The sequence below is a fragment of the Pristis pectinata genome, chromosome 7 (genome assembly GCF_009764475.1).
Source record: "Pristis pectinata isolate sPriPec2 chromosome 7, sPriPec2.1.pri, whole genome shotgun sequence".
In the NCBI taxonomy this organism is placed as follows: domain Eukaryota; kingdom Metazoa; phylum Chordata; class Chondrichthyes; order Rhinopristiformes; family Pristidae; genus Pristis; species Pristis pectinata.
In genome coordinates, this window is record NC_067411.1 from 27782117 (window position 1) to 27809691 (window position 27575).

A 27575-nucleotide genomic window follows, 5' to 3' on the forward strand; every position below is an offset into this window, starting at 1 on the left:
TGTTGATTGAAGAATTAATGCTAGCTGGAGAGGACTCATCCACTTGTCTGCTAACGGCATCTGAAAGGTGGTACACGCGACAATGCAGCACACTGTGCTGAACTGAAACGTCAAGACAGCCTGAATCATGCACCCGGGTCTTTGGAGTGTGTTGGACCTTCTTACTCAGATGTGAGGGCATGACTTAATCATAGAAAAGTTCCCTTGATTGTTAAATATGACAAAAACTCTATACTACAGGGTATGTAAAAGTTTTAAATATCAATTGTTTAATGAACTGATTTATATTTAGGGAAAATGTGATCAAAATAAGAGATTAAATGTACAATTATTTTAAAGGATTTGTTGGCAAGTGAAAATAAAAGTTTCACATTTAAAACAATGTATTACCAAAGTTATTGGACCTGCAAATTGACACTTCTTTGGACAATTCAACTTTCCAGTAAGTGCTACAGGTGATAAATCATGTCTCCAGAGAGGGGAGATTCAACAGGGCATGGAAATTCAATAAATTGGAAGATATTGAGAAGTACGGAAGAACAAAGTGACACTGGAGCCTATGTACGCAGATCCTTAAATGTTGTAGTTAAAGTGAGTGATGCTAACCGAGGCACAGAAGAGCAGGAAGGTTATGTGAGGACTACAGACAATGCTTGTTAGCCATAGCTAGAGTACTGCATTCAGTTCTTGTCTCTACATGACAGATGTATTCACAACCGGAGGAGCTGCAGAGATTTACACGGATGTTACCAGGACTGCAATATTTTAGCCACGAGAACAGATTGGCAAACTGGAGTTATTTTCTTTGAAACAAAGGTGCCTAAGAATGATTTAATTCAGGTGTACAAAAGCACGAGGGGCCTAGATAAGTAATTTGGGAGGACCTACCTTAAGCAAAGGGGTAAAAAACAAGGGGCAGAAATTTAAAGTAATTGATAGAGATAGGCAAAGAAACATTCACCTAGTGTTGGGAGTCTGAAACTCACTGCCTGAAAGAGTGGGACAGCCAGAACCCCTCAGCCCATGGATGTGTACTTGGAAGAGGTGATCTACAGGGTGAGGGATCAAGTGCTGGAAGGTGGGGTTAGGGCATGTGGTCCTTCTCCCCCAGCTTCAACACAGCGAGCCAACTTCCACATAATCCTGATGTAGTTGGTGCTCCATTATTTTCAGTACAAGTCTTCCACAAAACCAAGAGCCGTGCCCTTCTCATACAGTCATACAGCACAGATACAGGCCCTTCAGCCCAACCAGTCCATGCCAACCAGTGCCCACCCAACTTGCTACATTTGGCCCGTATTCCTCCAAGCACCTATCCAAGTGCTTCTTAAATGTTACTATTGTACTTGCCTCAACCACTTCCTCTGGCAGCTCGTTCTGTATACTCATCACTCTCTGTGTGAAAATGTAGTCCCTCAGGTCCCTTTAAAATGTTTCCCCTCTCACCCTAACCTATGACTGCTAGTTTTGGGATTCCCCTATGCTGGGGAAAAGACTTATCATCCACCTTATTTATGGCCCTCAATTTTAAATACTTCTATTCTCTCATTCTCCTACATTCCAAGGAATAAAGACCTAGCCTGGCCAACCTTTCCCTATAACTCAGGCCCTCTCATCCTGGCAACCTCCTCGTAAATCTTCTCTGCATTCTTTCCAGTTTAACCATGTCTTTTCTATAATAGGGTGACCTTCTGTTTGAAATGAAGCTGTCCAGCTGTTTACCAGTTACACACCAATTACTGTTTACTTTTTTGTAAAAGATGAGCAGATGCATTTTGGGAGGTCAAATGCAAGAGGAAAGTAGATAGTAACTGGCGAGACCCTAAGAAGCACTGATGTACAGAGGGATTTTGGGGTGCAAGTCCATAGCTCCCCGAAAGTGGCAACCTAAGTGGACAGGGTGGTAAAGGCAGCGAACGGCATGCTTGCCTTCATCAGCCAGGGCATTGAGTATAAAAGTTGGGAAGTCGTGATGCAGCTACGTAAAACTTTGGTCAGGCCACATTTGGAGTATTGTGTGCTGTTCAGGCCACTGCATTACAGAAATGATAGAGGCTTTGGAGAGGGTGCAGAAGAGGTTCACCAGGATGTTGCCTGGATTAGAGAGTATTAGCTATAAGGAGAGGTTGGACAAACTTGGATTGTTTTCTCTGGAGTGCTGGGAGGCTGAATGGTGACCTGATGGAAGTTTGTAAAATTATGAGAAGTGTAGATAGTCAAAGTCTTTTTCCCAGGATGGAACAAATACTAGAGGGCATCAGTTTACATTGAGAAGGGGAAAGTTTAAAGATGTACAAGGCAAGTTTTTTTTGTTTAAGATGGTGTGGATCGTAATGCCGGGGAGGTGGTACAATAGCAACATTTGAAAGGCATTTGGAGAGGCACATGAACAGCAGGAATGGAGGGACATCAATCATGTGCAGGCAGATGGAATTGGTTAGATTGGCATTGTGGTGGCACAGATGTCAGCCAAAGGGCCTGTTCCTGTGCTGCACTGTTCCTTGTTCTATCCTGTGCTGCTGAGTGACATTATCAGCAGTGACTCAACCACAAGTCTGACTGAATTTTAATTGAGCAAATATTGAAGGATTACAAATAAACAGGAAATTTTATTACAAAAAACACTTTATCACAGTATTATTACAACATATAATTTAGTATACTCCAATCAGAATGCAATATCCTCATTTTAACCTGATAGGGATGACAAAACATAAAAACATGATTATTTGTACATTTAGTTAAAGTCTTCAAAAATGCAGATTTACCAAAATGATGTCAGGACTAATGAGTTTAAATTTTGCGTGCAGGCTGCACAAATCAGGTTGGTATTCTTGATAGGGTTAACATTAATAAGCATGGCTCGCGGTTGCCGTGCACCTAATGAAGGGATGTCCGGCAGATGCACCGTCGGGGACCTTGCAAGATTGATCTAGCCGCAGGGAGCAAGCCAGCGCGTAGGAGTGAGTTGGGGGCCCAGCTACACCTAGGGATGTGCACAAGAACCAAACCAATGAGATGGGTCATAACCACACCACAAGAAGGGACCAATCTCTGGTTGACAGCTCCAAGCTAGTAACCAATGAGACAAAAAGGGAGTGCCAATTAAGTATACCAACTGATGCACGCATTTTTTTTGTTAGTTGTTTTTGAGTAAGACTCAGAATTATCCAAGAAGTGTAACTGCACTGTTCGGTGCTGAATAAACCTTTGAATTTCTACCACCTGGCTCTCTGTATAAAGCAATTCAACAATTCCCATGAGATTGGAAAATTAAGGATGATATGATAATTAAAGGATTTACAGTGGATTAAAAAAAAGCATTTCCTCCAATGGTGAAGTTCAGAAAAAGGGAGGACAACCATAAAATTAGAGCTGGCCTTACCAGGAGTAATGTCAGAGAGAATTTCTCCCCAAAATAGTTAACAAAGAACTCTCTGGAATATTAGGTCTCTCAACTCCAATCCTTCCTCCCAACCCAAACCTCTCCCCCACAGCCACCACCCACCCCCACGCTGCCAAAAATGTGAGAGTATATTGGTTAAAAAAAACTTTAAAACTAAGACTGATCACTTTTTGTTGGGTGAAGGTATTGGGACATATGGAGCTATGGCAAAACAAATTGAGCCAGTTGAATGACCTACTTCTGTTCTTGGTCCTTCAAGATCTCAAGGGCTTTTCAGAAAAGTATTGTCATTTTCAGAGGTTCTGCAAGAACACCATTTCTTCTCAGTGTATAAAATTTTTTAGACAAACTTTTCTGGATGAAGATTTTCCGATGTTTTAATATAAAAATAACCACCCCAAACACATCAGATGTGACAGTGGTTGTTGCTACATGACAGTCTTGCTGATGTTAGAGAAACCAACTCCAATACAAGTCATTAGTACTTTCTCTCCACCTTTCCCTTCTTCCATCGGCTGAGTTTCAATCTTGAACATGATTTGGAAGAAGCTCTTCAGATGACGCAGAAACTCAATCCTTTAAAGAAATGTAAAAGTCACACATATTTCAGGTATGCCATCTTCCTGCTGTTTTACTATCATACTAGGATAAACATATGGCTCATAATCTCAACATTTCATCCAACTGACTTGTTGGATGGACTATGAATATAAAACTCAGAGCCATTGAAAAAGAACATCCCAAATAAGGGCATCAGCAGGACAATTAGTCAAAGGTAAATGCATTAAGACTAAAAACAAATTTCTCCATTCTCAACTTCTCCATTACTTTTTTTTTTAAAAGCAGTCCTTCCAAATAAATGTTCATCAGTGTTCCTCTGATTTAACTGAAGTATCTATTAAACAACTAGTTAAATGAGGCAGACCTTCCTTTGCCCAGAAATCAAGGGCTCTCCATCTTTGTTTCAGTGTGGTCCTGGGTGTAGTCTTTTGTTGAGAGCCTAGCGCACCCCCTTGTCCCTACAAACCCTAGCATCACAAGCTGTCAGTGTGATCATAGATATTAAATGCTGGTGGACTCTCAAACATTTAGTAAGACTTTGGACAAGTTTTTTAAAAAGTTAGAAAAGATAAAGAATGCTTTACATTTATATCACTAAGAAAAAACATTCACACAGAACAATTTAAGACGTGGAAACTAACAATAAAAAAATGCTGTGCATTTCTCCCAGCAGCCAATTCTGCACATTGCTTTGAATGAGGCTGCTGTACTTGCACCAAGTTTAACCTGGCCCCAGCTCAGCCCACAGGCTTCCCAGCCTGGAATTCAGGGAGCCTGCAGAAGGAGATTGTGCTAGCCCAACAAGTCGTCTGCCGAACAACACAGGAACAGCCACAGGGTGGTAGATACCACCACCAGCTCAGGCCTATGCCAGCAATGGAATGCGGAATCTCCCTGGATTTCTGCAGCAGTGGGATATAAACAATCCTCACAGCAAACTGTATAAACCAAACATGCCTTTATTCCACATTTCAGAGCAAGATGTCAGAAGTCTGGAGAAATAAACAAAGCCTCATTTCTAACAAGCACCAAAAACACAATTTTAATAAAACAAATGTTCCAGAACTGTGATGAGGCACAAATGTTATAAATCACAAGATAAAAATCAGTGCCTGTTGCATTATTAATTTCTCACTACTAAATGGTGAACCTGAAATGAGAACTAAACCATCTGTGCAAGAACAAAGGAGACTTTGCAGCCTAACATGGAAGAAGGTGGTAGCAGAATTCTGTATCAGGAAAAAACCAACCAGATAGAAATCCTTCACTAGAACCCACAGCAGAGAGCAGAATCACCTTCCCATGGGCCTTAAAGCAAAGCCAAACCAGCAGGGAAGGCTGCAGAAAGAGCAGAGAGAAAAGTCTAAACAAAAGTAATTCTATTTGTAATGGCTGAGGGGTAGGATTCAAAAATCAGTGATTTCATTTCAAAAGCACACTGAAGAAGTATGTGCAGTTCTGGCCAAATCACTTGCAGCCTGGAACAGTAGCAGCCAGGGTAGAGAAGGTTTAAGGATCTTGTGGGTTGGAAGCATTTAGTTATAAAGGAAATCTTGGCTCTGCTTTGTTTTCTTTACAACAGGTGAGAGGCCGAAGGGAGATTTAATGATGGTGTATAAAATTTACAAGGTCTAGTTAGGGCAAATAGGAACTTCTATTTCCCCTAGCAGAAAGGTTAATAATTAGGGACAGGGATTTAAAGTTAATAGTAGAAAGGTTAGAAGTGAACAAAGGAAAAATATTCTCACCCAACAGTGGAACTGAAGAGAAGACAGGAAAAAAAATGACCTGAATGAGAACTTTATCCTGTAACTTCTGTTTTTCAAGCATTTATCCAATTCCCTTTTGCAAGTTACTACTGATAAAGGGAAGGAATAGTTGCATGGAGTGTGGACAGTAATGCTAACTGGGTGGCTTTTTTCAAAGAATCACGACCTACAAGACCACAAGCCAAGATCTGGGATTATTCTCTGCAACTCTTTCTCATGGGGCATGAACTCAAAGGGCTGAATTGCCTTTTTTTGTGAAGGTCCACAACTGTAATGTTGGTAAAGGTGTTAGGCAAAATGGTGTCTCAAAGCTTGATATTTCTTGCATTGGTTTCAAAAGGACAAAATGGCTTGAACAGAACATTTGAGGAACATAGACTGGCTCCATTATTGCAAAACATTTACAATTCAAAAGAGAAAAAGAATCTAATGTAACATACTCCCTCTCCAGCACTGACTCCTACCATTCCCTCCCCATCTCTCAACTGAAACACTGGTGCAAGCTTGCCTAACTGCCCATTACTGCTTTTTGTCCCTTTGTGGTGCAGCTGAGTGTGGCTTACCTTCAGAATGGCCAATGAAGAGCAGATATATTTGGCAAATTAAAGCCATAAATGTATGACCAACTGAGACATATAACTATTAGTCAGATAATGTATGACCCTTCAATTTTCTAATGCAAGATATTTCAGCGTTAATCTACAATATCAGAATGCTAATTCAGTATGTGCACAGAATAACTGGTTTGAATCTATCAATGATTAATACAGAAGTATGATATGGGTTTCTGCACAAGTGGACTTTTGCTTTTATTTAATTTGGAAGTGTACTGGAAAATTATTTACTCCTTGGTAACACTCGATGACCAATAACCTAACAGCAAACCTTACATATGACATACTTTTAGCAATATACTGGAACAGGAGCAAAGAAACCTATAGATTGGAGTGTGCGCAGCTAAACTGATTCTTTGAAAAACCACCCAATTATCAATATTGCCCACCATTCTGTTGCAATCTTTCTTTCCTCTTACCCTGCAACTCTTTCATTTTCAAGTGTTTATCCAATTCCCATTTACAAGTTACTACTGATTCTACTTTAACCTCCATCTCAGGTACTGCATTCTCGATCATAACATGTCACTGCAAGCAGCAACTCGTTCTCCTCTGCTTCTTGTTGGGTTCACTGCATTTTGGTATTTATTTCAATGGACTGGGTTCCTTAAGAAAATGTACCACAATATTCTGCAACTTTTTTTTTAAAAACGTCTGCACATCAAGTCTGTTTCTGATCCAGAAATATGACATTTTCCAGTCAGTGGAGTTACCCCAGCCTGCTTACCATAAGTGCAAACCTAAAGCAATTGGCATTTGCATAGTGTACTTCACAATTTCAGAACATCTCAAACCAGAGAAAGGAGAAATTGCTCCCGGCCGAGAAGCCTGCCACACTGACATTTCCCTGACAACGTTACATCCCGAGGTGTGAGAAGAGTAATCTTCCAGAGTCAGCAGTCTTGTGATGGCACTGTCACTCTTCAGTTATCACAGTACTGTACCTCTTGAAGAAACAGCACCGGTACCATGATAACTGAAAAAGGACAGACCTTCCAATCTCCACATTTCCAGCTGAGGGAACATTTTGAAAGCCAAAACAAGAAAACACCAGAAGCAAACTGATCCACCTGCACAAAGTACACTGCTGTGTCATGCTAATGCATTATGAGGCATTCACTTACGTGTAAGGGGACAGCTGACCTATCTGAAGTTTTGAAACATCCTGCTGTCCAAGGGTCATGTACAGCAGGGCCAGACTCTGATTTATTGAATCCACACAGCCACCCTGTACAAACAGAGAAAAATAAAGCAAGTCACAAACAACCAACATTACTTTAGAAAGAAATCTAAAATTGAAGTGGTACACAGAATTCCATGCTTGATTCTAGAGAACACACCACAATAAAACTGAAGCTAGTCCCACTAATGTTCGTCAAAACAGACTCTCTTCCAGCATTGTTTACTGACACCGTCTATTCCATAGATGATAATCAACATGCAGTGCAATAATCAAAACTAATACTGCACCCAGTAATGAGGGAGTGCTGTTCTGTTAAGGTGAAACCTTTAATCAAGGCTTTCATTAGGCCGAGGTGAAATATACCATTGCACATTTGAAGATGAGGATAAGTTCGTCCCAATGGCCAATTTACTCTTCAAACAAATTATAAACCAACAACATTTAATGCACTGCATCCAGGCTGAAGTTAAATTCCTACTGAAAGGATATGATAGTGGTGCAGCTTTTATTACAAGATGAGTAACCCAGGCGCCTTGACTAAAAATCAAGAGATGCGTGTCAAAATTTTACCACGGAAGCTGTGGAATTAAAATTTGGAGAATACTCTGGAATTAAAAATAAACCACAACTAATCTCAGTAATAATGACCAACAACTGACTGAACTGTCATAAAAAGCCATTCGGATTAGCATCCTTCAGAGAAGGGATCCTGCTATCCTTACCTGATCTGGTCTACATGGGACACCAAACACACAGCAATGTGGTTCACCCTTAAATGCTCTCTAATGGCCAAGCAAGCCAATTAGCTGCATTAAGGCAAAAGAAAACACAGATGGGATAACTAATTCCTCTGTAATATTTTGGTCATATGATGACGAGGCTCTAGCCCCCTATCCATTAATCACCAGGTAATGCACATCAAGAGACTGCTAGATAAATATCTAAAGTTATGAATTTAGTGCAACAAATTGCACTCTTCTAATTAATGTGTGTACTCCAGGTGTCACACTAAGATGAAATGCTCTTATCCTGGGTTAGAACCCCAGAACAGAAACTGGTTTACATCTCAAGTAACAAAAGGAAGGAGGATTAAAAACTGAAGGAGGGCGAAGGACCTCTTCAGAGCAACTGGGGATGAGCCACACAACGCCAGCCTTGTCTGCAATGCCTACGGCTCAAGAATAATCCAAAAAATTCATAACACAGTCATATATTACTGCAAAAATACAAGCCAATCTATTGTTGTTGATAGCGAAGGTTATCGTAGATTACGGGGGATCTTGATCAGTTAGGAAAGTGGGCTGAGGAGTGGCAAATGGATTTCAATACAGATAAATATGAGGTGATGCATTTTGGAAAGTCAAACCAGCATAGGACTTATACTATGAATGGTTGGGCACTAGGGAATGTAATGGAACAGAGGGACCAAGGAGTACAAATGCATAGTTCGTTGAAAGCAGCAACACAGGTAGACAGGATGGTGAAAACGGCATTTAGCACACTGGTCTTTATCAGTCAGGGCACTGAGTATAGGAGTTGGGACATTATGGTTGCAGTTGTACAAGTCGTTAGTGAGGCTGCACTTGGGAGTACTGTGTACAGTTTTGGTCACCGTTATAAAAACGACATGGTTAAACCGGAAAGAGTGCAGATAAGATTTACGAGGATGTTGTCAGGATTAGAGGGCCTGAGTCATAGAGAGAGGTTGGCCAGGCTAGGTCTTTATTCCTTGGAACATAGGAGAATTAGGGGCGATCTTATAGAAGTGTTTAAAATTATGAGGGGCATGGATAAAGTGGATGCTAAGTCCTTTCCCCAGAGTAGGAGAGTCCAAAACTATGGGGAAAGATTTAGAAGGGACCTGAGGGGCAACCTTTTCACACAGAAGGTGATGAGTATACGGAAAGAGCTGCCAGAGGAAGTGGTTGAGGGAGGTGCAATAGTATCATTTAAGAAGCACTTGGATAGGTACATGGAGGGAGGGGACTGGAGGGATCTGGGCCAAATGCAGGAAATTGGGACTAGCTAGGTGGATAACATGGTTGGCATGGACTTGTTGGGCTGAAGGGCCTCTGTCCGTGCCATATTGCTCCATTACTCGATACCATTAAATAAATTCATGCGTGGATCTCAGCCTTAAGCAGAAACCAAGATGTTATTATTGAAATGCAATTTAAAGATTTGAAAGCAAGTCATGCAGGCTGATTGGAGCTAACAGCTAGCAAACAGCTATGTATTATGCTAAATACTTTCCATATTTATCCTGCACTCCCCTCCCTAATGCCAATTCTGAAATGAGGACCCTCAAAGCATTTTGAGCAGAAACTTACTCTGTAGATTTCTTCCAAAAGCAGCTTTGCACAGTTCTTCCCAAGGTCCTCAGGCAAGACAGGTGATCCTTGGCCTGAAGGATTTGAAACCAGCTCTGCACTCAGCAATGTTCCATTTGTTGTTTCAGCCACCAAAGACAAGCCAAAACCCGGGGACCTAAGATATAATCACATTCTCATCTGTCTCAGATTTCAGATCATGTTTCACACTTCAACATGAAAATGCTACAAGAACGTCAATTCAAGGCACAGACAAGTTCTGAGAAAATAAAGTCCTTTACTTCATATTAGCCTGGAGTATTGTCATTTTAAAATGCCACAAGAACACGTGCATGATTTTATATCTAGATAACATTCTCATCTTTAATGTTTAGCATAGTTTAAAATTATGCTAGAGAGCCAATTGTCTAATTCTACACAACCTACTTCTCTCTAATACTATCTCCAGGTCGGCATCTGACACATTAAGCTGCATAGGAAAAGGAACATGCCTCCCAGTGCCTCCTTCATATTAATGAAACAGCTAAGGCAAGGTAGTAGGGATTTCATCCAACATCTGATATCTCCTCCTTTTTCAGAAAACCAGGTTTCTTCCCCACTGCTATCGATGGAGCCCTCACCCACATCTCTTCCATTTCCCATACATCTGCCCTCACCCCATCCCCTCCCAGACATAACAGGGATAGAGTTCCCCTTGCCCTCACCTACCACCCCACCAGCCTATGCATCCAACTTATCATTCTCCGCAACTTCCGCCATCTCCAACAGGATTCCCCCCCACTAGGCACGTCTTCCCCTCCCCTCCCAGTTTTCTGCAGGGATCTCTCTCACCTTGACTCCCTTGTCTGTTCATCCCTCCCCACCGATCCCCCTCCAGGCATTTATCCCTGCAACCGTGCTAAGTGTTACACCTGCCCCTACACCTCCTCCCTCACCACCATTCAGGGCCCTAAACAGTCCTTCACATGTGAATCCATGGGTGTTATTTATTGCATCTGGTGCTCCCTCCTCTACATCGGTGAGACCCGAAGCAGATTGGCGGATCACTTCGTCGGGCACTTTCAATCTGTCCACCACATCAGTCGGATCTCTCGGTGGCCAGCTATTTAAATTCTACTTCCCATTCCCACACTGACATGTCTGTCCATGGTCTCCTCCACTGCCTGGTCGTCTAGACACAGATTGGAGGAACAACACTCATATTCCACCTGATAACCACTCCCCTTCTTTTCCTCCTGATTCCACTAGTCCCCATCACCCTCTCTTTCCCCTCCTCCATCTACCCATCACCCACACATTCCTCCCCACCTCCTTCTCTTTATTCCAGGCTCCACTGTCCTCTCCTATCAGATTCATCTTCTTCAGCCCTTTGTCACTTCCACCTATCACCTCCCACCTTCTCACATCATTCCCACTCTCCTCCCTCCCTCACCTCCTATCACCCCCATCACCTGGATCCTCCTATGATTAGCCATCTCTTGCTCCACCCCTTCCATCCACATTTTTTAAATATAATAACTTTCACAATCCCCCCCTTTCTTTCCAGTCCTGATGAAGGGTTTCAACCAGAAACGTTGACTGTTCATTTCCCTCCATAGATGCTGCCTGACTCACTGAGTTTCTCCAGCTTCTTTGTTTGATGCTCCAGATTTCCAGCATCTGTAATCTCGTGCCTTCATCCTACATTTGACTGCTTTTAGTTTCCATCTCCTCTGTCCCAATATGCATATTATAACAATCTAGGCAAAAATAAACAACAAAAGTGGTCTAGACTAAGTGTTAGTGGTTGACAGAGATTATAAATCAGGCTTGAATTGCAAAAAAAAAATGCAAGTTGAGTTCTGCTCCGCTTCCCAGAGGATCACTACTTTTGCTGCAAAGAAGTTAAGGAAGTGTTGTCCAACATTGGAATTTAAGCAATGGAATTAAACAAAGAGGAAAAGCCTATACCCTGAGACAAGAAAATCCACCCATTTCAGGCAATACACTGCCAGTGTATAGATAAACAGTTATAGAGAAAAGTTACAACCACATTTTTAAACCTCTGTCACACAACAGCAATGCAGTAGAAAGATTCTAGTGTAAAGGAAAACAAAATGTTAAGACAAATGAAAAAACAGAAGATGCTGGAGCTACTCAGCCATCAGGCAGCATGTGTGGCAAAAACAAAATACATCTAATACTTCAGGTCAATTGCCAGAATTTACATAAAGGTCATTGACTTAAAGTGTTAACGTTGTTTCTTTCTCCATGGATGCCATTTGGCCTGCTAAGTATTGTCAGCATTTTTTGTTTTTATTTCAGATTTCCGGCATTTGTAGTTTCTTTTCAAATACTAAATTAAATGCTGTTTTAAGTTTTAATTGCACTAAAGCAACAATAATCAGAACATTTTAGTTTTATCATCCACTGCATTTCAACAAAAGTCATGAAGAACTTTGATGAGCATTTTTGAAATTCAACCTTAAATTTCAGCCGAAGTGCCCACTGCATCAGATTGACTCACTTTCCAGAATTTGCTCCTTTCATATGATCAGTGTAGATGTAGATATCTGGTATGAACTTGTTTAAAATGTTTCTGGTTGAATCAACAATTCTATTGGCCATCTGTGGAGACACCCTGACAGAGTACCTGTAGTTCTCAGTGAAGGAAAATTACACGGCAACAAACACTGAAATCAACTCGAGATTATAGCTTTGATTCACTTTGGATAACAAAAACTTCACCTGTACTTCAAGTAATTTATGGTTCAAATACTATTAATATCTGTAAAATTATAACTTTCTTCACTTTCCACTTTACCCTTTCTGACCTCTGTGGGTCCAATAAGCTGTTTCCACAAGGAACTGCAAACTGAATAAACCAATACCACACCACGTAATGATCTCTGGATTAATACCCAAACCAAATGCAAATTGGAATATGGTGAATAACATCAAAGAATTGAATGTGTGTTTCAAAGATCTGTGTGGGATAAATGAGTTGAGTCATGAAGCATTGACACCAATACTGAAGTAAGGGGGAGCTATTTGGATGGGCTTCATTTGAATCAGGATGAGACCCAAACTGAATAACCACGACTGTAGATAAGGCTTTAAATTAAATAGCAACTTTGGCTGGAGAGGTGGTTCTAATGAGGAAAAGTTTAGAAAGTTAAAGAACAAACCTATAGTGCTGGGTAGTAAATGGGTAATGATAACCAGAGTCTGTCAGGAAGATTTAGACTAAACAAACATATACATCAAATTAGAGTCACAGCCAGATAAAACTAGCAAAATAAAAAAGATAAAATTAAATGTTCTTCATCTAAATGCATGCAGCAGTGTAACAAGATGAATTAATGGCACAAATAGAAATAACTGGGTACGATCTAATAGCCGTTACACAGACATGATAGCAAAGTTGGGAATTAAATATTCCAGGATCCTTTTAGAACAGTAAATGGAAAAGGAGGTTGGGAAGCCAAAGTATTAAAGAATAGAACAAAGACTGTTGAGAGGAAGGATTGTGGCATGGAAAATCAGGAGGCAGAATCAGTTTGCGTGGAGTAAGAAACAGCAAGATGCAGAAAACATTGGTGGGAGTACCATCCAGACCCCAATGCATGGCAGTGTTTAAATAAAAAGAAACAGGAAATTAGGGGTACAAGTAATAAACATAATACAATGATCATGGGGACTTTGGTTATGTATAGAGCAAACCAAGTGCATAGTAATAGCATGGAAGCTGAATATATGCAGTGCATCACAGATGGATTTCTAGATCAGTACATTGAAGAAGCAACAAGAGAACAGACTATTTTATATCTAAAATTGTAATCAGAAATGATTAATTGACAACCTGGCAGTTAAGGGGCTTTTAGGGAACTGAACACAATACAGCAGAATTTTGTGGTTCAGTTCAATCTAAAACTAGGTTTGTAAATCTAAATAAAGCAAACTATGAAGGAATGAAGCATAAGTTGGCAATGCTGGCAAGAGAAACTACAATAACAGGCACATGAATGTGCAGGGAATGGAGGGATATGGATCTTGTGCAGGCAGATAAGTTTAGTTTAATTTGGTATCATGGTTGGCACAGACATGGTGGGCCAAAGGGCTTGTTCCTGTGGTCGACTGCCATAATTTTTATTAGGTTCTAATAAAAGGTATGGCAGTAAAAAGGAAATGGCTAACATTTAAAGAAGCCCAATGATCAGGAACATTTAGGAATTCATTACAGGAGGATCAAGGCATTGATATGAAAGGGAAAGAAGCACACAAGAGTAGTCTAGTGAGAAACATGAAAACAGATTCTAAGACTACGTATAGATATCTAAAAATAAAAAGATCAGCTAAAGTTAATGTGGGTCCCTTGCAGACTGAGATAAGAGAAATTACACTTGGGAATAAGGAAAATGTCTTCCTGAAGTTATTGTCAAACTGCGCCCATCTGTCTTCTCAGGTGGCCAGAAAAGTCCCATTAACATTCAGAACCTCTCAGTGTATATCCATCCCTACTTCAACTTTATCACAGAGATTGGTTATTTGCCTCATTGTTATTGGGATAACCTTGCTTTATGCAAATTGACTACATTACACAACATTAAAACAGTGACTACAATTTATAAGTACCTCAGTGGCTAGGAAGCATTTTGCAAAGTCCTGAGAAGCTGAAGGGCTCTATGTAAACACAAGTTTAAAAGATGGATGTGTCTGAAACTCAAGTTCTTCTCCCCTTCCTCTCCTCAAAAGCATTGGGCCTAAGTAAAGAATGAAAATAAGGTTTCGACTGACTAGGCTCTTTGTGAAAGGATACGCCACACCTCTGATCCGTTTAATTTTGCCAGAGTCTGTTAACTGAATGGGCTTCAAAAATCGTCGCACTGGGCACGAGAAGATAATCTCACCTCCTCCACCAGGAGGCATTCCTCTCCGGACTATCTGTTCAAGCAAGCAAGCAATAGCACAGGTTTAATAATTACAAGCAACTCAGGCAACAACGTAATTCTCTTGACAATTAGACAGAGATTGTAACAGTTATATTTGAAAAAAATCAATATTGAATGCTCTTTTTTTTTTGCACTTCAGCAAAATCATTCTGATTATCCATTTAGGCAGTTATCAAGTTGAGCCCAAATTTGATTTTTGTGGGTGGGGGGGATTGAGAAAAAAATCCACTCCTTTAAGGCAACTTTTATCTGATGGAAAATATGATTTTGCATATATCTATAAATGGCAACTGTTTTTAAAAGGAGACATTACATTCTGCAGAGGAAGATGAAGACAACTATAGAAAATATGATCTATAGAAATAAGAAGAACCTTGACAAATGGCACCTCCATAAATCATAAAGCAAAATGCACTGGGTCTGTAGATAATCTTTAAGTGAATTCTAGTGCAAGTATTTTCCCTTTATTTTGTATTTGTAAATACAATAGTAGTAGTACACTTAAACTTAAGTGCATCATCCTTTCAAGGGATGGTTCTTATCTATCAACTGCAAAGTGCTCCAACAGCATGGTATACTCCCATTAATATTAGCACCACAGGAAGCAGCCATTTCTATTCAAATACAACAGTTACCATGTACTTTGGCCATCGCAATTTCAAGAACAGTGCAGGCATTAAAATATCAATATGGAATGTCCCACAAATTTGGAGTCTAATCCAATGGTTTGAATTTATTTTATAACTTTGGTTGAAAACATCCTTTAATTTTTTTTAAGTAACCAAAAGGTACTCTACACATTTCTGTGGGTAAAAGCTGCACAAAATTGGTACTCAAAATTAACAGCATTTATTTTCTGCTGTGGTAGAAAAATTCTCTCTTCAATAATTTCCAATTGTTGCTCCAATCCATCACAAGTTAACAAATTACATTAAACAGTAACCACCATTGTCAAAGAAATACACCATCAGGGAGCATTTCTTACCTTCAGCTCAAGACCTTCACCATCTATACCAAATCTCTTCATTAGTGGCAGGGCTGTAGCTTTTAGAGTGTCCACCTAACAGGAACACAAGGAACAATTGTATTGAAATTAATATTAAAGCCAGAATCTATACAGATGTGCAGTAATGGCCCAGATAGTATATCCAGTACACATCAGAAATTCAGTTGGTATAAATAAGAGAAAAAGTCTCATCTTTTGCCACTGCCAGCTGAATTTAACAAAGATAGCTGAAATTAAAAAAAAAGGCAAATTCAATTTGAAAAGATCAGGAGATATTCTTTTGACCACTCATAACATTGCATCAAGGACCTGTACTTTCTCTGACTTAAGAAAAACTACGTATACATTGCTTCAAATATTCTGAAAATTTGCTTTTTTTTTTAAAAACAAGATAAAAAAACAACCAACTGGTGCATTTTTACCACAATCCTCCAGCATAAAACATTCTTGGATCAAAAATGCAGAGTTATTAAAAAAAGATTTAAAGTGTGTGTCTTTTGACATATAGACAATAGTCTGCAACTATACGGTGCTTACAATGGTAAAAGATTCATCGGCCCTTCACAAGAGAGTTGGATATTAAAAACTGGCAATGAGCCAAGAACACATTTAGACCAAGTGACAAATGTTAAGTCAAAGAAGAGGATTTTAATTACTGTCTTAAGGGGGAGAGGTGGAGAAGGAAGTCCCGACAGCTAAAGCATGACTGACTATGGAATAATGAAGGAAATCCACAAGAGGTCAGAGTTGGGGAGTACTGGGCTCTCTAGTGTGTAGGGAGTTATAAAGAAAGCCAGAGCAAGGCCATAGATATTTTAAACACTAACTTTCAGGATCTGGATGTCACTGACAGGACAAACACTTATTGATCATCCCCACTTTCCTTGAGAAGGTTGTAATGAGCTGCTGCTTTGAACTGCAGCTATCCTTCTGGTGAAGTTGCTCCCATTGTGCTGTTGGATCAAAAGTTCCAGGATTTGGACCCAACAACAATGAAAGCCCAGCAATACATTTCCAACTCAGGATGGTGTACAACTTTGGTGCGGTTCCCAAAGGCACAGTTTCTGTACTGATGTCCAGGGCTGGGACAATTGACTTCTAACAACCACAATAATCTTCCTTTCTGTAAGACGCAACTCCAAATGCTGGATTCAACCATTCAGTTCTTGAAATAACTGGAAAAACCCTATTCACTACAGCTTAGCAACACTATGACCACCTTGCACGAAAATGGACTTTATTTTTATCTAGTTGTGTTGTTTCTTGTAAAAATTGTGTATAATTTATGTTTAATTTGTTTTTCTTGTGAATGCTGCTTAGATGATGCAATGTGCTTGTGATGCTGCTGCAAGTAAGTTTTTCACTGCACCCTTGCAATAATGTACTTGCACATGTGACAATAAACTTGACTTTGACTTTTTTTTCCCTTTGATGCCTATTGATTTCAGCTTTACCAGGCAGCATGAAGCCACATTCAATCAATTGCCATCATGATATCAAGAGCAGCAACAGATGCTGAAAAGGAAAATTTCTTCAAAGCTAGCATACCTTGAAGAGACTTTAAGGATAAATCAGCATGTGTTGGGGTAATAGGAGGAACACCCAATAATTTAAAAAACCCTGCAAGTCCAACACCAAGTCCCAAGGATGCTGGATTATCAGAGTTTTACTGTATTCAGCACTTCTACCTGAACCTAGAGCAATTACATCAATCCTTATTTCCTTGTAACCCATTTTCTCTCTCTCACATGCCCAGTTTACCCTATGAGCTCATCTTTGTGATGTAGAAGGAAACTGGAGCACCTGGAGGAAACCCATGTGGTCACAGAGAGAACATTCAGATGCCACAGAGTCAGCGCCAGAGGTTAGGATTGAACTTGACTCGCTAGAGCTGTGAGGCAGCGGCTCCAATTTTTTTTATTTCAACCAATTGTTCCTCACCATACATGACTAGATATGGTAGGACAGCACAACTGTGACATGATCCATTGGTTAGGAAATTGTTTAGTTGTCTTTTGCATGCTGTTTAGCATACAGGTAGTCCTGTATTGCAGTTTCTCTGGGCTTTCACCTCATCATTTTTAGGTATGCCTGGTGCTGCTCCCAGTAGGTCCTTTTCCACTTGTTCAACTGAGGTTGATCCCCTGGTTTAACAGCAATGGTAGAACGAAGGATATGCCAGGTCTTGAGATGATGGATCATGACTGGTTGACATCTTAAAGATTATGGAAAAGTAGGCTCCTAGCCAAAAGAACCAAATGCCATGGACAAACCGAGGTACAGTAGTGTAATGGGCAAATAAACCAAAGACCCAAGCTCATAGATCAGAGAACAAATTTTAATCATAATATAGCAATGTGAGAATTTGAATGCATTAAAAATCTGTATATAGAGTTGGTATCAATAAAAGTGCCCACAAAGCTACCAACATTGGAAAATCCCAACCCTTTGTTATTTTCTTCATTGAAGGCTACTTTACCCAGTCTGGCCACCACATGACCCCAGCAGAGTCCATATCTGTCCTCTGAAGTAGGCTAACAAGCTATTCAAACCTTCAACAGTTCAACAAGAGCCAAAACCAACCACCTTAGGGCAACTAGGGATACACAATAAGCGCTGATCTTGCAAACAAAACTGGAAAAACATGTCAATGTTAGCCAAATTCTTTACAGCAAGTAGTTCAAACTACCATTATCATCAACGGGTCAAATAGCAATTAAAATTTCTCTTAAAATTATCTTACTGAGGGATCCATTTGATCATTGGTGACACCTTTCAAGATGGCTTTTAGTGGTCGCTTACAAAATGGGGCTAGGCAGAGCAAGGCTTCTAGGTAATAACCAATGGAACGTTGAGGATGGCAATCATGTTCAACTGTTCCTCCATGTAGAAGACCTGGTTGGTAATACAGCGTAGTACCTGAAAGAAGCAAAGTAACTTCTTTAAATGAGTCATTCAAAATAATTACCAAATAATGTTCAATGTGAGATTAAAACAGAAAATGCTGGAAAAATTTAGCAAGTCAGGCAACATCGATGGGAAGAGAAACAATTAACCTCTCAGGTTTGAGACCCTTCATCAGAAATGTTTTTTTCCATGTTCAATGCAAGCATATATATGTATTGCTATGTCAAGGTAGATGAACTCATGTGTCCCATTCATGTATCACTAAGTTCCAAACTGTGCCACATTATCAAGGAAAACCATCAAACAAGCTTTCCCACGTTTGCTAAGAAGAGTGAAAAGCAAAGGAGAAAAAAAAACCTCAGAGCACTGTTGCCAAGTCCCAGTTTAGCCAGACAATGGGGAAAACATGTTGTACACTTTATCAGCAATGGCCTTGGATGACAGGCAAAATACAGGAATATTAAGCGCACTGAATAAGTTAGAAAAGCTAGTGAATACCATGAAGCAGTGCATTTGATACACAATGGACCACAAAACAGAAGGTTAAATACTGGACATAGATAATGGGTCACATCTCCTACTAAGAGTCAGGTACATGGTGAGAACTCTCAAATTCACCTGGCTGCTCCATGACCCAACTGGTGTCAGATAGGAGAAGCATCCCAGATTCAGGAAAACTGTTGCTGATTTATTACAATGAAGTGAGGGAGATTAACATTTGGGAAATGAGCCCTCTTCTCCACTTTTGGCGAAGAACATCATCATTTCAAGTGCTTCCAGATCAACAGTAATAAAGAGGAGGGAGAGCAAAGCTTTCCAGCTTCTGTCCTTCTGCCCACAAATATGTGCTTTAAAATCATCAAAAAGTAATATGGATCTCCACCATAAACAACACCACCAGGCGCAAGGGCAGCTTCTATCCTACTGTTATAAGACTACTGAACAGTCCCCAATACGAAAAGATGGACACTTGACCGCACAATCTACCTCATAATGGCCTTGCACCTTATTGTCTGCCTGCACTTTCTATGTAACTATAACCATTTATTCTGCATTCTGTTACGGTTTTCTCTTGAACTTCCTCAATGCACAGTTGTAAAGAAATGATCTGTATGGATGGCATGCAAAACAGTTTTTCACTGTACCTCGGTAAATGTGACTGTAATAAACCAATCAGGTCAAAATTAGTCATCAAATCAAATTGTTCAATTGCCAATCAGGGCCACAGTACTGAAAAGTTGTGCCGCGAGCTTCAGTAACTACTTTGCCAGGCAAAAAAAAAATTGCATTTCATTTTTAGAGTCTCCCACAGGACTACAAAATGTTACAGAAGCCAAATGTTTAATAAACTAACAAAACAAGAAAACACACACAGAGAACCAAGTAGTAGAAAGATCCTCGATGAGAACAGGAGGTAGATAAATGGTAGAAATGGCAACATGAAACATAATGGTTGAAATACAAAGAAATACTTCAGAGACACTGCAGACAGATAAAAGGAATAAGTTGAAAGATAAACATGCCTTCAGTCTTGGTGGGTTCCTTTTTCTTTAAAATAAAACCCTCTTCATTTACAATACCTATTCTCTTTAAATTAAAAACATATATACCCATACACTTAGCTTCAATGAAGATTGAGAGTTAAATTCTATTACTGCATCTTAATGCATTTCAATTTTGAAACCAAAATTCAATTTAGAACTGATGATTGCTTTTTGTCAACTGGCACTTTCTAGTGCTACCCTCAATGGTTCTTTGACTTAATTTCCATTGAAACAAATGGTATTTTTGCTTGAATCTGTCTGTAGAAAGAAGAAATCCCCATATTTAAAAAGCATCCAATGACATTAACAAAATATCTCAAACTAAATTTGTTCTAGTATTGGTTCATATCTGGAATATTTCTGAAGGAAAGTGAAGTCTGGCAATAAGGATTCTTAAACTGAATGAGGGTCACTGTAACAAGTCTGCCTCAGATTATCAAAGCAGTTAAGCCAATTTTGAAATGTTCAATAATGCAAATCGAAAATGGTTATCAGTTTTTAATTACCGTCAGTGACAGTGTATTTTGTATCTAAGTATTGTAAACTGGGAACTATATTTTGTTTTTGGTTCACACTCAGTACTAAAATATTTTAAGCATCCTTTATGGAATTAAGAACAAGTGTTACAAATAAACATGTATTTCATTTATCCAAGATCATATCCTGGGTATCGTCTATAATTTCAGAAGGATATTCATGAAACTGTGTAGCCTGAGTACAAGAGTTTTTCAAAAAGTGGAATTTGACACGATCACAAAGGAGGAATTCAAAGTCAAAGCTGGCAATGTTTGCTTTATATACTTACGTAGGTATAAAATAAGAAAAGGTACCTTCTTATGGCACTTTTTTGAAAAGCATCCTGTCAATTTTAGTGCTCTGTCATTACATAAGCAAGCACATAGGCATGATCACTCTACTTGCTCTGCAATGAATCTGCTGCAGAAGGAACAATGTAAGCGACAGGTCAAAGCCCCTCCTCAATGCAGATCTCCAGGATTCATTCAAGGCTCAGTTCAGCAAGTCATCCCAAGTTCTGAACTAAAGTGTCACCTCAGATCATTAGCTGAAACTCTGGGTGTAATCCTTAATTGAAGAACAAGGACAGTACTGACTGAGCCAAGTTGACACTCAGGATGTGCAGAGTTAAGTGAAGATATTGGCAGAACACTTCCACTCAGAGTTCTGGAGGCGGTCACAAGGATAAACCCAGGAGACAAAAGAGACTGCAGATGCTGGAATCTGGAGTGACAAACAAACTGCTGTAAGAACTCAGCAGTTCGAGCAGGATCTGTGAGAGGAAAGGAATTGTTGATGTTTCAGGATGAAACCCTGCATGCTTGACCTGCTGAGTTCTTCCAGCAGACTGTCTGTTGCACCAGGTTAAACATGTTACAGTCAAATTATTGCAGTTCAGAATTAAGGGATTTCTGCTTAATTGTTTGTGGACCACTTTAACAAGTCTGCCCCCACGATTGACATCCTGGGGTCACTGCTGACCAGAAGCTTAAATGGACCAGCCAAATATTTTGGCTGTAAGCACAGATTAGAAGCTGAATGTCCTGCGGTGAACGAGTCATAGTTGATGCCCCAAAGCCTTTCCAACATCCACATGCCAGGAGTAGAATGGAATACTTTCCACTTGTCCAATTTAATATAGCTCCAACACCTGACACCACCCAGGACAAAACAGCCCTCTTGAATGACATGGCATCCACTACCTTTAATGTTCATTCCACCTGCCAACAGCACACCACAGTTGCAATGTGCACCATCCACAAATGCTGTGCAGTTGCCCACCTCGGCAATTCCAACAGCACCTCCCAAGCCCGGAACCTCCACGTCCAAAGGCAGCAAGGCACATGGGAACATCACACTTGTATGTCCTCCTCCAAATCACACACTATCCCAACTTGGAAATACAGTATAATCATTGTTCATTGTCACTTGAACTCAAAATCCTGGAATTCCCAACAAACAACACTGTGGGAGTGCCTTCATCAGAAGGACTACCTTCACAAGGAGAATGAGGGGTGGGCAATCAAATAACATTAATCTTCCTCGTGGCAATGAGGAAGCTTACAGGAATGAGAGAGATCAGCTGGTTGAGTGGTATCGTAACAACAACCTCTCACTCAATGCCAGGAAAACCAAGGAACTGACAGTGTACTTCAGGAAGGGGAAGTCTGGAAAACACACACCAGTCCTCATTGAGGGGTCAGCAGTGAAAAGGGTGAGCAGCTTCAAATTCCTGGGCGTCAACATCTCAGATGATCTATCCTGGGCCCAATATGTTGATGTAATCTTGAAGAAGGCATGCCAGTGGCTCTGCTTCATTAGGAGTTTGAGAAGATTTGGTATGTCACCAAAGACTCTTACAAATTTCTATAGATGTATGGTGGAGAGCATTCTGATTGGTTGCATCACAGCCTAGTGTGGAGCCTCCAATGCACAGGATTGCAAGAGGCTGCAGAGGGTTATGGACTCAGCCAGCTCCATCATGGGCACAACCCTCCCCACCATCAAGGACATCTTCAAGAGGGGGTGCCTCAAGAAAGTGGCATCCATCAGGAAGGACCCTCACCATTCGGGACTTGCCCTCTTCTTGTTACTACCATCAGGGAGTTGATACAGGAACCTGAAGACCCACACTCAATGATTTAGGAACAGCTTCTTCCCTTCCGTCAGATTTCCATGAACACTACCTCGTTGTTCCTTTTTGTTTGCACTAATTAGTTTTGTAATTTATAGATTTTAGTCTTTGCATTGTACTACTGCCCCAAAACAACAAATTTCACATCATATGTCGGTGATAATAAATCTGATTCTGATATGCAGAGAAAGCAGGTGGAACAGCCGTTTGATGTCTTGTCCAAAGGCCTCCTTTCTCTCAGCCCTTGTGTCAGCCAATGCCTGAAGTTCAAGTCCTGTGAGCTTTGGTCAGAGGGGCAACTTCTATCCCCAAGCCCAAGCTGAGGACAGCAATGAATACTGAGTGAATAACCAAAGTCCACACTTATTTATGGCTCACATTGAAAGATTTTTTTTAAACAAGGAAAGAAGTATCACTGTTGTTAACTGAGAGAACAAGGTCCTCAAAATAAATTGTACACCTATACTGCCAGATACATTTTACATTATTTCACATAATGAAAGCTTACTGATTCTGATGTATTTTTGTGCCCACTATAATTTATCACCTATATGGGAGTAAGAACCTCACATTGTTCAGAGAAATAAACTCACCAGTTTCATTTATTTCAATTCGGGAGCCATTTGTTATTTTGTCCATTAACCGAATAAAACTTGCTTCGAAGTCTGGAAGTATAAAGAAAGTCACATAAAGATACCTGGATATGATAAAACAATTTAAAATACAGATTTTTTTTAGATATAGATAAATGCTTCTTTGCCTAAATTGCTTCAATACACTCTATACATAAAACTTGGTGTTCCTGCAGCAGAGCTTCCATGAAGTGCTCCCTGTGTACATAATGCATGACATTATGCCTGTTTAAACTCTTGCACAAGCCTCTGGTTGCCAGTGAGATTTCGACAGGTCAAGGGAACGACTCTTTGCGAGCTGTTCTCAGCAAATCGACTCATTATAATTTACTCATTTATTATAATCGTTACTTTGATGTATTTATATATGGAATGATCTGTCTGGATGGCACACAAACAAAAAGCTTTTCATTGTATCTTGGTATATATCTTAATAACAAACTAATACCAACTCCTTTGACAAGTAAAAATTTCTAATTCTGGTCATCTCAAATAAAGACAGACACCATTATTTGTATTGGCATCTCGTAAACCTCAAAAACTAAAGCAAGTTACTGCAGGCGCTAGAAATCTGAAATAAAAACAGAATACTGGAAATGCTCAGCATGTTGGGCAGCACCAGTGGAGGGAGAGATAGAATTTATATTTCAGGTCCATGATCTTCATCAGAACATACCAGTTCTCCAACACCAATCCTATCCATCGTCAGGTCCTTTAGCTGTACATTTAGATTGGCCTGATCTCAAGATTGGGAATGCCCCAGTCACAAGGGTCCTTTATGAACACAGTATTGAATTCTAGTTGCGTAGCTAGTGCACAAGATTCTCAGCAGAACAGCAAAGGCCCTCAAAAAGTAATTTTTAAATTTAAGTGACATCTGTGTTTTTATTTCAGTACAAACATGTTGTAGGCTGAAATTATAAGTTAACATAGTGGATTTCAATTTTCTATCATTGGTTTGTGTAATACTATTGATTCCTTACATAAAAACATCTGCAAACCAAATCCACCCTGGAAATGTATAGCAGAAAATATCAGCAGCATGCAGTTCCCAAACCTGAAGGGCAACATTTTAATATCAAATTGCATTGCCTGCACTGGAAATTTAAAATGAGCATTCCTGAATCATGAGATACTTCATAAAACAATTTATTATGGCAATAACCAAGGTCAATAGATAACAATTATGTAATGGGCATATTATTTCTGTTGTGAAATATATTAAGCGTTTTGTCCAATGACAGAGCAGTTTTTCTTTTCAAAAAACTTGAGTTTGCATACAACACCATAAGAATGTGTTTCTTCTCCACCATAACTGTTAAACTTTGAGATACAATGTAATTAGCTGGACTTCCAATTATATTATAGGAGGACTCAATTTACACTACTATTGTTTTATCATGCAAGTTATGTATAATTTATGTTAACTTATGTTTGTAATGTGCTGTGCAGTTACATTGCAAAAATCTAATGTTTATCGTACTTATATCCTGTGTATGTATGCCTATGACAATAAACTTGACATCAGGGAAGCAGTAAGCTAATTTCCAGAACTTTTAGGCACTGATCTTTGGAAACATGCCAATATATAAAGAGCACAATGGTATGGGACCAGTCATGTGAAGAGACTAAAGAAGACCAATTGTTCTCCCTGATCCAACATCAAGGCTCGTTTATAGAAGCTCAAAATCATGAAATGTCAGTATAAAACTCTCAGAGGCAAAGAATTCCACAGATCTACCAGCCTCTGTGAAAATCACTGTAAGTTAATATACAGGTGGGAAGGCAAATTATATTTTGCCCTTTATTATAAGAGAATCCTGAGTAGATGAGCAAAGCTGTCTTGCTGAAATTACATAGGGCCACAGTAAGACCATACCAGAAATACTGTGTACAGGTATGTTGTCCCTACTCCAGGAAGGATATGCTTGTGACGTGGGAACTACAACAAAAGTTTATTAGATCATTTCTGGGATGTGGCGATTGTCCTACAAGGGCAGATTAAACAGACTTGGCATCCACTCCCTTAAGTTTAGAAGAATGTGAGGTGATTTAATTGAAACAAAGGTTCTGACAAGGCTTGGCGAGATATAAAATTGTTTATGTGGTGTCTAGAACCAGCAGTCATAACCTCAAAATAATGGGCCAGCTAGGACTGAGATGAGAAGATATTTCTTCACCCAGGGGTAGTGAACCCACACAAGAATATAAGTACTTCAGTGTTTACAGTGAGAGAGGACACAGAACACTTTTATTAATTGGCTAAAAAGGCAAGAGAGATGAGATGAGATTTTCTTTGATACAGTAGATTGTTGCAATCTGGAAAGCAGTGCCTAGTAAAGGCAACTGGACAAATAATTGAAACTGATCATTTTTTTTTCCTGGGCAAAAGAGAACAGAACAAAGACAGCAACAGGTCGAATCAGACTGTTAATTTAAAACACTGGCAAGTACACAACAAATTGAATAGCCTCCATTATTTAGCAGCACTGCTCCATAGCCTACTATACCTTGGTGATTTAAGTGCTCGTACCTGCCTCGACCACCCTCTCAGACAGTGTGTTCCAGAGTCCAACCACCCTCTGGAGAATAAACTTTTCCTCAGATCCTCTCTAACCCTCTTAGTCATCAGCTTAAACCTATGGCCTCTGATTACAGATACTTCTGCTATGGAGAAACGTTCATCTTGTCTACCCTATCTACACCTCATAATTTTCTACAATTTTAATCAGGTCCCCTCTCAGCCTCCACCACTTCAAGGAAAACAAACCCAGTCTCTCCTCATAACTTAGGTATTCCATCCCAGGCAACATCCTGATGAATCTCCTCTGCATCTTCTCCAGTGCAATCACATCCTTTTTTTTAGTGTGGTGAACAGACCTGCACACAATACTCCAGCTGTGGCCTTACTAAGTTGTACAAAGACCTTCAGACTCATTCTATACCTGTTAACAAAGGTCACATCCAGTAAGCCTTCTTCACCACCTTATCTACCTGCATTGCCACCTTTAGGGACTTACAGCCTTGTACACCAAGGCCCCTCTGTTCCACAATACTCCCCAAGGACCCATCATTCCTTTTGAGGGAAATGGACAGTTTATGTTCCTGGTCAAGATCCTTCATCTGGACTGGTAAGACTAAGTGGCCAGATGACAGGACTTGACCTGAAATGTCAACTGTCCATTATCATCGATAGGTGCTGCCTGACCTGCTGAGTTCCTGCAGCATGTTGTGTATTGCTCCAGATTCCAGCATCTGCAGCCTCTTGTGTCTCCTACCTTCTTGTGGTCTACTTATTAATCCTCCTAAAGTGCATCACTGCATACTTATCAGGATTAAGGTCCATCTACCATTGCTCTACCCAATATCATTCTGTAGTATAGGACTCCTTGCCATCCACAACACCAACTGCAAACATAACCACAGCACCTCCTACATACACACCCAGGTCGTCTATGTCTATCAAAAATCATCGCCAATCATTCAGGTAACCCCACCTCACAATACTTGATCTCGGGGGAAAAGCAAAAACAGATGAATCTTCTCACTATTCAACCTCAGTCTCGGCCACACTAACCCAGAGCAGAGGCTCTGCCAGCCTTCTGGTGTGTGCCAGGAGGCTCTATAATGAAATGTTTAGGGGGGGGGGGGCAGGAAGCAGCATTCCCGAGGGTGCCCCCACTGTTGCTGCTGGGACACCAGCGGGAGGTCACAACACGCTGCAGCTACATGGAGTACAGCCTGCAGTGAACAGCACGGTGAGGAGACCAACGCACCGCGCTCCCTCCCTCACCCCAGCCCAGGTCACTCACCGCGCTCCCTCCCTCACCGTTCCCTCACCCCGACCCGGATCCCTCACCCCGGCCGCGCACTCACCCCGCAGGCCTGGCTCCATCTCCTGGCTCCGGATAGCGGATATCCGCACAGAACGACCACTCAGGGTGGCGAGTGTGAGCCGCATCCTCAAGAACCGAGCTCCATCCCAGCACAGGGTCCGGTTGCTGCCCGCCATCTTGCAGGCCGCGCACGTGGTGCATCCGGC

At 40.4% G+C, this 27575-nt stretch overlaps 1 protein-coding gene across 1 annotated transcript; it reads right to left on the reverse strand.

Moving 5' to 3' along the window:
• Positions 1 to 2590: 2590 nt before the first annotated feature.
• Positions 2591 to 27575, reverse strand: rcl1 (RNA terminal phosphate cyclase-like 1). The gene is made up of 9 exons (XM_052020470.1): positions 27410 to 27575; positions 23495 to 23566; positions 18544 to 18719; positions 15780 to 15854; positions 14662 to 14786; positions 12370 to 12495; positions 9864 to 10020; positions 7475 to 7578; positions 2591 to 3982 (listed from the first exon to the last, which is right to left on the reverse strand). Exons 1-9 carry the CDS (start codon positions 27543 to 27545, stop codon positions 3835 to 3837), a joined length of 1119 nt encoding a protein of 372 aa, XP_051876430.1. The 5' UTR covers positions 27546 to 27575; the 3' UTR covers positions 2591 to 3834.

Coding starts and splice junctions, on each gene's coding strand:
- rcl1 (XM_052020470.1), bottom strand. CDS start 27,545: ATGGCGGGCAGCAACCGGACCCTGTGCTGGGATGGAGCTCGGTTCTTG. Junction 15,855..18,543: donor ATGATCAAATGGATCCCTCA/GTAAGATAATTT, acceptor TGTTCCTGTTAG/GTGGACACTCTAAAAGCTAC. Junction 12,496..14,661: donor AAACGGATCAGAGGTGTGGC/GTATCCTTTCAC, acceptor TGAGAACTACAG/GTACTCTGTCAGGGTGTCTC.